Raw genomic sequence first — 14,993 nt, 5'->3', positions numbered from 1 at the left:
AGGACCCAGACTACAGCCACCTAAAAGTTTTAGGAAACTAGAGACAGCTAGACTTCTAAGTTTCCATAAGCATCTAGGCCTAAGTGATGTCAAATTACTTCTGAAAATGCTACACCAGGAAACTATGGCCACTCTTTAAAACAGAAGAAAACTAGTTCTATCAAAATGAAGGAGATGCTGCAGATATACTTACACTGAGTAGCTTTAGACACTTAAACCTATTGTCTTACTATAGTACTATTGGCTCCCAGTGTAATCCACAGATAGAAGTGGGCACATCCAAAGGACAGTTGGTAGCACCAAAAATGGCACAGCATCTCATCTGAGGAAACCGTCAATATTTGTGCAGTTCAGATCACTTTTTTCACATGCCACCACTGCTTCCTAAAAGCCCAGCACTACAAACAGCTCAGGCCTGAAGGGTTTATTTACTGATTTAGTTAGGTCTTCTCTTCCTTTCACTGCCTTGTAAAAAGGTCTGCACAAGCAATAGGGGTAACTGACTCTCTGAACAGGAAGCAATGAAAATTTTACTTACAGAAAGGTTTTAATTGCAAGTATAAAACCAGTGAAGTATCACAAGAGAGCTGTACATACTTGGTAACTTACTAGGTAAGCAATTTACAGTCAAGGTTGCAGTGTATGTGAAAACATGATGATTAAGGACCTTTTTTCCTGGGTTGAGATTCCATGTTGCTGAGATTCTGCAGCGGAGCACAGAAATATTTCTATGAAATGTATATTTTTTGAAAAGATACCTACCTATCACTTTATTTTTTCTCCCATTTTTAATTGGTGCACACAGCAAACTCTTTATGTGTTGACTTACATTTTCTGCACTGTCATTCTGTTAAACAAACAAAAAATATAGTTACAATTTGAAAGACTAATATTCAAAGTGAAAAAAAGTGAAAAAGCTGTAGAGCTGGGATCTACAGCTGTTCTTGGCTTACATAGTCCTTCAAAAGTAAACCATGTGTTCAGAGAGTTTGCACATCTTTGGCTGGACAGTGTAATAAACACCGTATCTGATAAATAAAATATGATGATGATCTTGATTCAGTAGGATTTTACACAGTGGCTTGTGTAATTGTGCTAACAGTGTGCTAACTTTGTAATAGATTCTTTCATAAGAAGGTACCACTTCCATGAAAATTACGAATGGTTCCACTCAGTGCAGCTGAAAAGAGACCAGGTGGGCTTTAGGACACCTTTTTACTCTCATCAAGTGATGAGCTGTAAAAGGAATTGACCTTTCCCCTTTGCAGCTATCCCCTCACTTGCAATATGGCAATATAAGGAACAGAGAACAGATGTCATAAAACAAAAGTAACTACCTGACTTTAAGCTAACTGTGCATTTTGTGACTGTAAAATTTTCATTGACCCTTTTGGTTTGTTTGAGATCCCTTTATTAATCCACCAACAAAATGAAAGGAGGCTTAGAGAAGACCAAATTATGATCCTAAGAACAGGTAGGAAAACTACAGCTCTGCCTTGACACTGCTCCTACACAGTGGTGGAGCAACTGGGTGTTGAAAATCATTATCCAAAATTCCTGTGTAAGTAATCTAGATTCCAGGGTAAAATGCAAAAGAACTCTAACCCTGCTGACAAAGTGCAAAGGCCTTATTTAGACACACAGCTGTTTGGATGACTCTCAATTTTACCTTAAAATGTTTTCAAAATAATCACCTTTTTCTTTATTGGTCTATACAGTATACCTGCCTGATTCTGTTTTTTTTTCCCCTCCTGCAGTTAAGATAACTTTGAGCCCTGTACTGCAAAGTGGTGAGCACTCAATTCCTGTGTTGCTCAATCCTTCCTAGAAACCCATTCCAGAGCACCTATGAAACCCTGCACATGGAAAAAATGGAAGAAATGCAACTTCCCACCATGAGCCTGACCCTTCTTTCCACTTACTGAAATAATCACACCAAACACTGACCTTTTTTCATTGTGCATCTGAGGACAGAGTTAGGTAGAGCTATCTGCTGATCATAACAACTCCTCTCCCAGGTAGTACCCTCTCCCTGAGCCCCTCTAGCCAACAGGCTTAAATATAATAAAAGCAGATATCTTTCTAATTTTGGCATTGACAGGAAAATAGGGAATTACAAATTTTTTTTGTTTGTTTATGATGACTGTGAAGGCAACCTGACTGTAGTCTGAGTCTTGCCAAGTGACCTTGCCTCCTAACTCTCCATTATCTGTGTGCTCAGTAGTATACCGTATCGCAAGCTCACACTTGACAAGTGTGAAGCAAAAGATCCCAAAGAAAAGTGGAGTTGTTCCGTCTCCAAAACAGTGAAGAACTTGCATCTATAACATTAATCTTTGCCAGAATAAGAAGGGAAAGGGAGGATAAAAGGGAAGGAACTCATGAGAGTCTCCCAAAAGTCACTGTAAACTACTGAGGATTACTATGAAAACTTCCAACTTTCTTCACTTCAGTGTTTTCCATAGAACATACTGCAAGCTCTCTACATCGCACAGTCTATTTATTGAGAAAATAATGTAAAGCTTTTTTAACAATGGTTGTAGGGATAAATCACCCCCCCAGCCACCTGGCCCACTGTGTGGGTACTATACTGTTTCTTCACTGATAATTTTAGCAAACAAAGCTACCTTCCTTTGTGTTTGCATCATTCTGTGGCTATTAAATTAATAGAAATAATAAGAGGAAAACAAAAAAGGTTTAAAAGGTAAATAGAAAAACACATTTTCCGATTCTGAATTTTAAATCTAATCTTATTTTACATACTGTCCAGGGAAATCTTCTGTCTTTGCAGATATCTGGGATGTTGAGAGGCTCCATTGTATTCTTGACATACTGAGCATACATATAATTGATTTTGTTTGCATCACAGTCCCTGAAGGATACAATACTATTATTATTTCCTTAGTATGAAAATGGATCATTTCATTATACAAAGGAGGCAATTGTAATAACTTTCCTGTATGAGGAAAGAATATAACCAACAGATATATAACAGAGTGGAGTTCAAATCCTGTATCTTAATCCAGCTGTCATCACAAAACAGCAGAGTGGATTGATTTATATGTTCCACCATTTCTTTAATATTCAACAATGTTAACACTGAACACCAAACTTAAGAAATAAACAAATTAGTGCAGTTTATACAGATGAAGGATAAAGAATGAACAACTGGGTTTATATTGAAATAAACAAAACTTTTTGAAAACAAACTCCATTCACAAATCTGACACACCTGAAAAATCAATACTGGATGAAATTCACATTTTTTTAAATGGAGTGCAGCAGGCATGTTTGTGAATTTTCTGCTAAGTTTCAAGTTCGTTTCAAATTTGTTCTAAAGTAAAGGCATAATCAGTTGCATGGGGATTCTGTTACTGAAACAGAACTGTTTATTCCAAAGGAGAACATAAAATACCTTTACAGAATCAACCTACTTTTTTAGCCACAGTGTATTCAATTAAGGCATTTCAGTTCTCTTGGATCCTTTGCCTGCTTTGGAAAAGGACATACGTCCTAGTAATAAACCTATTCTCTTCAAGCTCCTGTAGTTTCCCTGTGACATTTGACTTGGCATTAGCAATCCTTCTGGTGTAAGGATGTTCACAGTGCTGGAGGAAGAAAATTGCTCTCTCATTATTTCACAAAGTTGGTTATACAGGGCAATGCCCCACAACTGTGAAAACTGGTCTGATTTGGGGTTTGATTTAGGGTCCTTGATTAAATAATAAACCTGAAATTTGTTATGTAAATTAATACTTCCCATCTAATCCAATATTTCTGCTATTGCCCAGATCGTGCCCTTGAAGCATAGGGTTCTAACTCCAAGTGTTGACCCACAGTACAGTCCTTGGCATATAACTATGATTATAAGACACATGTGATATATAAGATTCAGATATGCACTAAGCCTCCCAGATTTCTTTTTATCAGTTATGAGAAATAATTTACTGAGGGCCCATGCAACCAGTAAATTATATTTTGAGTCCATTAACTAGTAACCATGAAAGGGATAATGAATAGGAAGGGTAAATTCTCTTTACCATTTCCATGGTGTAGAAGAGGAGGTAACCAGGAACTCTGCCTTTCACCCTGGATCTTACTAGCCTGTGGTACCTCTGTACTTTCTCGTTGTACATTGTCTAAAATTATTCTACAGCTCAACAGTTTTTAGCTGCTCAACCCACACACTTTGGACATACTTTTCCAATACATGAAATTAAATTTGATATAACAAATGCTCACTGCAAAGAGATCGAAGGGGTACAGAAACCTCCATTTTCTCTCTGCACCCTATCTTTGAGTAGTCTTTTATATACAACTGTGTATAACTCTTTTGACATTATTTGAAACAACTGGTTTTGATGGCAGAGAAAAGTAATGGAGACAGTAATTTTCAAACTTCAATACCAAGGTTCAGGCTAGATTTAGAAACTATATAATCTGTTTATTTCAATTCAACTGTGCTTACATCTTTTCCTTCCTCCCAGTTGAACTTCATAATGGTTTCTCAAAAAGTTAGAACTTTATTCTTGATTTAGTCAGTCTTGTTCTTTGAGTCAGTTTCACTATGCATGAAGTATGAGTAATGATTAAAATAATTGATTAAAATCATAAATAGGATTTGTATCTATTAATGTGGCTACAACACAGTTATCTACACAGATTTCTCATAGATTAGTATTAGAGCAGCCCACCAATTTAGATTCTCACATCTTCACACATTCTGCATATTCCCATAGTTTAGCCTTGCAATACAACTATGCACTTAGACCTGACAAAGTGATCAGGCCCTGCACTCCTGTATTGCTCAGACCTTTTTAAGGCAATAATGCTTGTCTATGTACATTTCAGGGCAAAACCTGCTCTGTGAATATAGCAGTAATACATGGTACCCAGTGGAAATAAGGTCTGTTATTACGAAAAAAAAAAAAAAAAAAAAAAAATCATGGTTTCTTCAACATTCTGCTGGGATGTACAAAAGCTTTAATTCATTGTTTTACCTCTTCAGATTTTCAGCTGAATCTTCTAACTCCTCAGATTCCATGTGAAAGACACTGGAAAATGAATCCTGGAATACCAAGAGGATATATTAATATATAGGAGTATCAGATTATCGTAAGTTAGAATAGTACTATTCATGAAAAGCTTGTTGCAGTTATCAAAACCTCATCTGTAACAAAAGACAAGAGTAAAATTACTTAACTTCATCCAGCAGCAAGCAAACGGGATCCTACCACAAAAATACCTCCTGATACAACTTTAAATATTATTGAAGTGTCTTGAATCTCTATTGATCACTCTGAGAAGACTGTATTTACAGGCTGTGCCAAATCTGACAACACAGAACTTCTTTATTTCAACATTCTAGACCAGCTTTGCTTTGACAGGCGAGGACATCATAACATTTTAAACATATTGACTGACCTCTTCATCCAGCTTTTTTAACAGTTGAGAGGTGTAAATGTAGAGAAAAATTAGATTCTCTCTGTACAAAAGATTCAAACTACAGACTGCAAACTAGATGCTGGAGTTTACCTAACTTGCAGGGACAGTGTGAATAGGTTAATACAAAAATTATCCAAATTCCTCTTCTGTAACCTTGCGTGCACAAGTGACTTTTCTACAGTGAGAGATGGAATTGTGGCAGATGATCGCAAGTATTGTGTGTTACTTCTGTATTACAGAACCTGGAAATGCTTCCTTACTTCTGGATCTTAGTACACCTGTATCTGTAACAAGTAGTAAAGGTAAAACTAGCAAAGCCCGTACAACACAAGCATTGTATTCTGCTCCTTTTTCTGCTGCCTATTTTCAATAGGAAGGAAACAGAGGTGGGAGAATTGCAAGGCAGTTTTGCTTTGCTTCAGTGAGACACAGTCTTGGGATAGGTCATGATTCTCTTTAGACACCTTGTTTGGATACTCCCTCCTTAGACATACTCAAAAAATAAAAAGTACTATCAAAACTGATTCTGCACAGGAAGCAAAGGCTACATTGTTTTTCTCCCCAGCATTTTCCTTGTTTCCATCATACACCTGTAGCCAAGAAAATGAGATATGAAAGAGTTTGAGAGAGCTCAAAGACAGAGTTTGTAAAAAGGTTGCTGCTTTTTTGTTTGTCAAAATGGCTGCTTAAAATGGCAGTCTAGCCTACACAAAGACCAAAGCCTCCCAAGTCAACAGCTAAGCTGAGCAGATACTGTAAAAGAAAAGATAGACAAAAAGGCAACAGAACATACTATGGGTTTGAAATTCTATTGAGTCAGAATGGAGGGAAGCCTATGCTGCTATAAGCACTTCTGTCTTCAGAAAAAAACCATACTCACAGTACTATCTTCATCCACTATGAAGATGGTACACCTCTGCACTTGCATGAAGGATATTATAGTGGCAGCTATCTTCTTCAGAATCACTTCCAAAGATTGCTGCTCTTCAAAAATCAGACTGGCAAGATCAAGAAGCACCTGGGGAAAAAGTCTTTTGTGAGATTTTGACTAATTATGATTTAAGCAATATTTATCATTTCTCCTGTCTTTGATTCTTTTCCTCTTGCCTGAATCATTGGAGTCAACATGTATGACTGTGACCAAAATTAAGTTTTGGCTCTCACACAGACTGCAAGGTAACAGTAAATAATAGCCAGTTTGATGCTTGATGAAAGAAATAAATAGCATAGGTAGATGTCTGATGTCTTCAGTCAAAGAGATATAGAATAGATTTAAGCATTAACAGTTCATCAAATGAAACCTGAGAAATCCAGACAAAAGTTATTTGTCCTTAGGAAACCTAATAGTTTCCTATGGCTCATGTGTGCATTCTAGAAACAGCAGTATTTACATTTCTTAGGCGTTTTGAACGTAATTATTATCTGCTGTAATTCTAACAGATCGTAATGAACTTGAATGAATGAATTTGGTGAAAACATCATTTAGATAGAGTCTGCTGTATTTCAGAGCTGCCACTGAAGGAGTCAGCTGCTTAGGTGTGTACATATTATATTCCTTTTTTCCTCAAAAGAAGCATGGAGTCCATTTGAAAAGATTATCCAAATTTGTACCAATTTATAAACACCGATGGTCACTTGGAAACTCAGACCTACCAGAAAATTTTTAAAGCAACTGCTGCCTAGTTGTTTCTCCAAAATCTTTTCATACTGTATATAGCAGAAATATCCTCCCATAAAGTCCATGGCATTAATAACCCATCAGTTATAAAGGTGGCTGCAAAATACAGTTACATTAATCAGAAGGAAATTCAGTTTTCCATCTGGTCATTACCGAAAACATGGTTAGTGACTATTGTTGTACTAGACTAAAAGAGCAATCTGTATAACCTCTACTGTGCTGTAGGGATAATTCTTCTGAAATCTCTGTAGTACATACAGAGTATGTACATCTCTGGTTGTATAATACAGTGAGACATGGGATAACTTCAGGCAATTATCGAGCATATTGACATGAAATGAATTTTCTGACATGTAGCTTTACCTTCTTCCCCAACACAGTCCACTTTTCACAGCCCAAGGTGGAAAGTGCCCAGCTACTGCTCAGTGCAAGTTAGTTAGAGCTTTATCAAAGATACACAGCGTTCAATTAGAATAATTGATGATAGCCAATGATAGCTACCATATGAGAACTATGAGTAGCAGCCAGTGATTACTAGCCAGCCACTGTAACTTCTGTACTTTTATGACAAACCTGTTGACAATACCTGATTACGCCTGTTCTCAAGCAAAGATGTCTCATACAATTGAGCGTTGTGAAGAACAATTCCACAAAATGCCAAATACGCGGCAAAATCCTGAAGACAAATGAACATCAGACCTTTTAAAGATAATGTTTCACAGCATCTTAACTCTATTCAAAGATAAGCTACTGCAGTTTTATGGTTTCACTTTTAGTTATTTTTGGCAAACACACATTCAGGTTTGGGTTTTTTTCAGTTATTCCCTCAAAAATCTTGTCTCCCTTTTTTAAACAAATTATCTTCACAGTTTATCCTGGTAAAAGTAGGACTGATATAAGAAGCATATCAGAGGAATCAAGCAATAAAAAATATTCTGAATATTTTTAATATTCAAAATAGGTTTGTTGGGTGTGCCAGGAGAGTTGGAATCAATTAATAAAAAAATTATGTCTATTGAAATTTATGAAACTGCTTTCTAGTACATCTTAGTAGAGTAAGCCTATGTTTCAGAGATGTATGAGAGATACTATGCTGATCCAGAAATTAAACTATTTTACATCCACATTTCTCATGGCCTCATAAAGAAATAAATCTGCAGTATTACCAGAAATTTTTATTTTTTCAGACATGTTTAATTTTTAATAACTTTAAAATTTGATTGGGGCGAAAAGTAATAACACATCCATCCCCTGGGAAAATAGAAAAGACAAATGTCCAGCTTTTATACCTTTTCATCTTGTTCCGTGAAAGTGCCACCAATTCCAGATTTCTTATTGATTGCTTGAGCCACGCCAACAACCTTGTGAATTCCAAATTGAGTGATTAGGTAATTTTTAGGAGTCTGTCATTCGATTCTATTTCTATACATATTTATGGAAGATAATAAATCATCATTAAAGGTATTCATTTGGTTGACATTTAGGTAAGATATTTAAGCCTGTTTTTTTTCCTAATGTATAGCTGAGCATGAACCTGACATATGTATTTTAAAAAAAAAGCAAAAAAAACAACCAACCAAACAAAAAAATGTGGCATGAGTCCTGAACGCTCTATGAAGAGGGGTCAATTTGATCCAAAATTGATTCTGTAAATTGTAGCAATTCCTCACCAAGAAAGACTATAACAGTTTATGCTTCTGCAGTCAGAAGCCAGATTATGCCATAGCTCTCTCTAAAGTCCCATCTACCTGTGGGTGCAGGAAATATCCTTCCTGCTAGCTCTGACAGAATTCCCAAAAAATAGCCTCCTTACCAGATCTGAAATTTGGCTACAGTGACCTTTTTTGCATTTTGTATCTCTCTAAATCTGTCTGGATTTTCATCTGCTGAAAAATAGCATATGAAGGTTGTATTCCTGCCAGACTCAAGTTTGTTACTCGAACTCAGTATGTTATTAAAGGAAGGTTTTTACTAAGATGACATTAAACCAACACTGAGAAGAGATACTTTGTTATGCTTCAGCTGTTAAGACTGTCCTTGCCAAGACATGCTCATACTATGCTATTTTTAATTATTTTCCCTATAGAGCAGCTCATAAAGTAGGGAAGAATCCTGGTTTACAGGTAAAGAAGCTAAGCAAAGGGTAAAACGCCATTCACAGGTCCTGCAGCATATCTATTGGTAGACCTAAGAAGAAAATCCACATGTTCTGATCAACTTTAAAGGCTGTTAAGTAGTCCTTTCTGCTTTTGGCACATGGGTTAAATCTGAGCTTTCAAATGTACTAAGATCACCAGCCAAGAAGCTTCATAAATTAAAGCTGCCCATGTAAGTAAATCAGTGCACAAAGAGTAACAAAGAGGATTTACCTGAACTAGGAAACAACTACTATGATTTACATACTAAGGACATCAACAGACCAGTTCCATTTACTTTCTTTGTTGGCTTGTCTCCTTTCGGATTTAAGTGGAAGAAAATGGAAGCTGTGTGGCAATAAACCAAGACAGATTATATATCTAGTCTTATTCTTACAAAGTTCTGTCTAAATTATATTTCAGGTGATTCTTTTTAGTATAGAAACAATCTGTGATAAAATCTGATTTCAAATTTCTGGACATAATTCAATGGATTGGGAGATTAAAATATTTTTTTTCCCTTTAGGGACAGTCAATTAAAGTCCAAGCTACTGGTGCTTTTGTAACTGCAGGATAGTTAAGCAATAAAAATGATTTCTTGATCCAGGATGTTGATTTAGATTTTTGAAAAAGTAAAATGAATGTAGGAGAACAACAGAGCTGTTTAAGCATGATGTTTTGTTACTGCCGGTCTTCATGGAGTTCAATTCTGCACACTGGTGAGAGCCTTCCAGGAAACCAGTCTGTCCTGCAAACCCCAGGACTCCTTATAACAATGAAAGTGGAATTCAGATTTTTGCTTAATACTGATTCCAGTTTCTAATGCAAGCTCTAGCTCTTAACATTTGGGGGAAAATGAAACTGGGTGGTTGCTTTGGACTTACATACCTAACGTAGATGTCATCTGTGGTAACTTGGATCTGTTTTTCAGAGCCCAAGGAAAGCAAAGGAATTTAAAGAGAACTTCATACATGTCAGTATGAAGGAAAAGTGAGCATTTCTCTAAAAAAGTAATTCACTGGGATAGTAATTACATAGATTCCCCACTGCAGTTATTCAAGTTGTATACTGGCAGTAACCACTCTGTCCTGTAAACTAGCTTAAACTTCTAGATTCTGTGCTTATCCTTGTACTTCCACGCTCTTCTCTTCTGAACCATAAATTAACCACATAATTTTGTGGTTTTGTGGAAATCACTCACTAAAACCCTGCACTTCTTCACAGTTAGACCCTTTATTTATTTAAATGGCTGGATCTTCTGCTGACCTCAGTAAATCTGCTCTGTAGTAAACTCAGAGGCTAGAATGTGCTAGCACAGATGAAGCCCACCTAGACTTGTACAATAACATGAAAGATTACATGGTAAGAAGCCATGAAGCATATGCAAAACTTCTGATTCTTTTCAGATTTTTTGGCACATTTAAAACAAATTATTGGCAAAGCTGCAAAGAACTTCCTTTGTTTGAGATCCAGCAAATGTAAGAACTGCACAAGGTGCGAATGATAGTTCTTTTTTCATCTTGCTTTTGGGGGATAAATGGTATCAGAAGAAAACTGTGTGGTGTGCAAATTTAAAAAGCTGTATTTAACTGTTCATCATTAAATTCATTATTGTTAAACTGAAGGAACGCAATCTGTTTTATTTTTGTAATGGAAAAGAAGACAATTTACTATCTCTCAGCCTAGCCTTCCCAAAATACTGATGTTACAAATAAGGTCATCGTTCTGCATCGTGAATCACTGCCAAATGTGGGCTAAAAAACATCTGTCTGAAATGAAGCTTAACTGTCAGCTCCATTTCATACAACCCAGCTTTCCCCACAGTCAACCTCTCATTTACTTCTGTGAGGAATATTTCTTAACCTGCAAACCTTCTTATTGTAGTAACAATGTACAACTAGTCTTGTGTACTTCTGTAGCAGACTAAGAAATCTTTAACCAGTCAATACGTGTTTCTGTTAACCTACGTGTGCAGAGTTCAATAGTTAGGCCTTTTCTCATACTACTATCTTCTGTGGGTATTTTATTACATTTGCATTTTATCTTTTTCAGTTTTGTTCCAGCATGAGCTAAGACAACTTTCATGAGGTCAGAGGCTCCTTAAGGCATCCAAAAGGTACTTTCATATTTTATAAACATAGCCTCTCTGTGAAAGGCAAGTCTGTGGTGCTTAAACAAAACTATAAAAAAAGTTAAAGGACAATATTAATACAGCAGAAAGACTAATTAGGCTCCCTTTGTTAGCACTACAGGTTTCTGATACATTAACAAAGGCATGTGTTCCAAGAGCATTTGGTTATTTTTAGATCTTTGTCAACATCTTTTAATAAAAACTTTTAACTGAAGAGGGAGGAATGAGAATAAACCTACTAAAAATTCACATTTGTCCTGATGATGATAAACATTCTGTGCAGATGCAAACCTTTTTGTTGTTTCAGCTGCATTTTAAGCTGACAACTTTGTAGTGTGTGCCATTTTTTTCATGCAGAACAGTTTTAAAAATTAAACTGGTCTAAATTCTGGCCTCATATATAGCAGTACAAATTCCAGTAAACTCCACTAAATTCTGCAGAATGTGGCATAGAGACAGTAATGAGTAAAAGTTCAGATGGATATTATTTAGCCATTGAAGTCTTGCCTACTACCAGGTATTTAGGAGGAGATGTAGGAAACTCAAGAGGATCTGTTCCTGTTACTAGAGTAATTATGTAGTTAGGAAAAAAGCAAATCATGTGGTAGTATTTTAGGCCATGGAGGACATACGCCTCCATTTTAGAGAATACTAAACATAGTATGAAACTCAAATCCTCATTTTTAAAACTTACTGTAAACAAATCTAAGCAGTAGGCCTGATCTCTGAATCTCTATCTGGGAATTACGTTCACACCAGCAGAAAATTTGAATCAAAGGTGAACTACTGCTCTGCGTTCAGCTATACAGAGAATTTATTCAGCTAACAGGTACATAGAAAGTGTGAAATCTTTGTGGCAATAAACGAGATATTGATATCTGAGATAAAGCTGGGAGAATACTGCAAAAAAACCACGACAGTCCACTCAAACACTTGCTCATGAAAGCCCTGTTACAGTCTAGCAAAGGTGGTTTAAGTAACTTACGCACAATATTTTGTCTTCAGTTCTCTAACAGGCAGTCACCGACTGAACTTTTATGAAAGTTGAGTCCCATAGCAATAAAGCAGAGATATGTATGTATGATTTCTTGTCATTCTCTTACTATGCCTACAGAATTATCCTGCATATTTCTTGGTCACCCATGTCAAAACCAGTAGGAAAGAAAGAGGACAAAAACAGCTAGGGAAAGGGAATGACCACTAGAAAAGCTAAGGGTAGAAGACTGGACTGAAATAAAACAAGACTAAGGGAGAAGAAAGACTGAAATAATTTTATCTGCTTATACTTTGATACCTGTGAGTTTATGACTTAATCCCTAAAGTAACTAGTGAGCTGTTTAGTGCTATGTGCTCTTTTTCACAAGCTTTACTTGAACAGATTACAGAACAAGGTGTATCTATAGTAGTCAAGCAGTTGCTAACAAGAGCCTTCATCCAGGTTTGCTGTATTGAAAGCACAAAAGAAGGAGCAGAAAGGAACACACTGTATGTAAAGTACTTTAGCGGTCCAGCTTTCTTTGAAGTCATTTGGAAAAATTCCCCTTGGGTCAGAAACCAAGTACTTTGGTATTTTCCATTCAGATCATGAAAGAGAGACATACACCATGAAACAAAATTTTGATGATGGAATTGTTCTCTATCACTTAGTAATTGTTGGAGGGTTTTTTTCTCCCTTCTTGGGACTAAGTAATAGTAAGATACTGAGTCAGTTCCACACCTTTTTACCACATCTGATGTAGTAAAATTTCTAACTGCATTCCTAATTGAATTCTTGCTGGCAACAGAGGTCATCTTCCAGTATTGCTACTTGTTCTGTAATCTTTCTTCTCAGTCTGTACCAGTTATCCCATTTAATACAGCCTGATCCACATTACAAAGAGATATTTTTTTCTAATTATCAGAGCTTTATTTTTACTATTTTCTTGCAATAGCTGACTCCTCCCTCCAAAAGTAGCAGGCTACCTAGAGTACTACCTAGCAGGCAATGACTGATGACTTCAGTGCTAATGACTGTGCTCTGAATTTTATCTGGATTGCTTCATGCTGCAATTCTTTGCACGTGATAATTACAGGCCTAACTCTGTGAAAGCTGTTCAGCTTTACAGGAAGCTACTGTTCTTTATAGTTGTTTTTTACTTCAGCTGACTTGACAGAAAAATGTAAGTAGTATAATTTTGCTTCCTAAGAATATATGGTTGTTTTTTTATCTACTTGGCTGGCACATGAAGAAAAATTACAGTAAGCCAAGAAATGGTAACGGGAAGAGGGAAACTCAACTTATATCTCATTTTAAAGATGGGAACGCACTTGAGAAGACAGACCAAGTGGGTTTAACTTTACTTTGCTCTCCTGGTCTTGCGGGGGTTTGATTCAAGCTTGTAAAATTATCCTGCAGGGACAGAACTATATTTACAGGCTTTCATTTTTAATCATCAAAACTTTCCCATCCTCTTTTATCATTCCTGCCAGCAGTAGCCAGCACGATTTCCAGCAGTCTAGCTATTATAACATGTCTCAACATAAACTGAAAATCCACCCAAGAAGCAAATTACTGATCTCCATGCTTCTGGAACTTGAGTCAGCTGCTTGAAGTTACAGCTGAGCTCAGGACAATTGGCTAGATCTATGCTATACTGCAGTGACTGGGATGTATTGTACCTGAAGGATTAGCTGTGGGACAGAATAACTAAGAGTAACATGCCTGGTCACATTTTATACAATAAAATTCAATACAACAGCCTTTTTAAAGGCTGTTGTAAATAGAGTAGCACCCCTAATTTGTTGGAAAGAGCTTCCTACCACAGGAGATAAGACAAAGTAAACAAGAAACTAAACTATTGGAGTGAGCATTGCCAAAATAAAACATTTCCCTGCCAATTAGTAGGAAGTTCAGTCGTACACACTCAGAGCCTGGAAGATTAGCTCTCAATTAATTCAGCTAAAAGTTCCCATATGAGAAAATCCTACAGATTTGAGTAGAAATTAAACTGAAATTAATTTTATGGAAATTATTTTGCACAGCTGAAAAAATGAAAGAATTTAAGACCAAACAAAATCAGAAGAAAGTGCCACTTCATTTACTGACTTTATTAAAGGAGCTCTAGAATGCAAATGAGTAGCATTTATAGCTTCTAAAAAATTAAAGGTTTACGGTTACACCAGGAAAGAAAAGTTACTTTTTGAGATACACAGTGCAGACCTGCCACAAACTTAAGTCTTCTGCCAGTAGTGGTAAGACCCCATTTTCTATATAAGCACTGAAATGGTTAGCATTAACAGCTGCAGCTAAAGCCTGTGGCCAGCAATACCAGCTTCCTCTTGCAAAAGAAATAACCATGATAACTCTGTGGTACAGGCTGGCTAGTAGTAACTTTTAATTGGTGGCTTTTGTACTACTGAGGGTACAAATTCAGTCTGTTCTGAAGGGTTTGATGTGTTCTCTGATACATGTTGATAATCCAAGTAGCAAGTCTTACATACTGATGTCTAGATAAATATATACCTGCTCTTACAGAAGAATCACCAGAAGAGAAAACCTTCAAGGATCAAAATGCAGTCTTTGCCATGGCTTCAATTCACCTTATGACAAATGTGAATACAGGAA

General features: G+C 36.4%; 1 protein-coding gene across 7 annotated transcripts in view; it reads right to left on the bottom strand.

Annotated features, from left to right (window-relative positions):
* Positions 1-14,993, bottom strand: part of PDE5A (phosphodiesterase 5A) — a 114,152-nt gene that overhangs the window by 20,637 nt on the left and 78,522 nt on the right. For all 7 annotated transcript variants that reach the window (XM_061443749.1, XM_061443731.1, XM_061443740.1 and 4 more), the window contains 6 exons: positions 8,413-8,484; positions 7,710-7,799; positions 6,326-6,463; positions 5,001-5,068; positions 2,764-2,872; positions 763-847 (listed from right to left, as the gene is read on the bottom strand). In XM_061443749.1, coding sequence (XP_061299733.1) covers positions 763-847; positions 2,764-2,872; positions 5,001-5,068; positions 6,326-6,463; positions 7,710-7,799; positions 8,413-8,484 — 562 coding nt within the window. The remainder of the gene's footprint in view (positions 1-762; positions 848-2,763; positions 2,873-5,000; positions 5,069-6,325; positions 6,464-7,709; positions 7,800-8,412; positions 8,485-14,993) is intronic.

Source organism: Pezoporus flaviventris, unplaced genomic scaffold, assembly GCF_033815535.1.
Source record: "Pezoporus flaviventris isolate CSIRO_AGI_PZ_B2104156 unplaced genomic scaffold, CSIRO_AGI_Pfla_v1 ptg000002l, whole genome shotgun sequence".
NCBI classification, from domain to species: Eukaryota; Metazoa; Chordata; class Aves; order Psittaciformes; family Psittacidae; genus Pezoporus; species Pezoporus flaviventris.
Note: the sequence above shows the minus strand (reverse complement) of the source record. Positions and strands in the feature narration are given on the sequence as shown.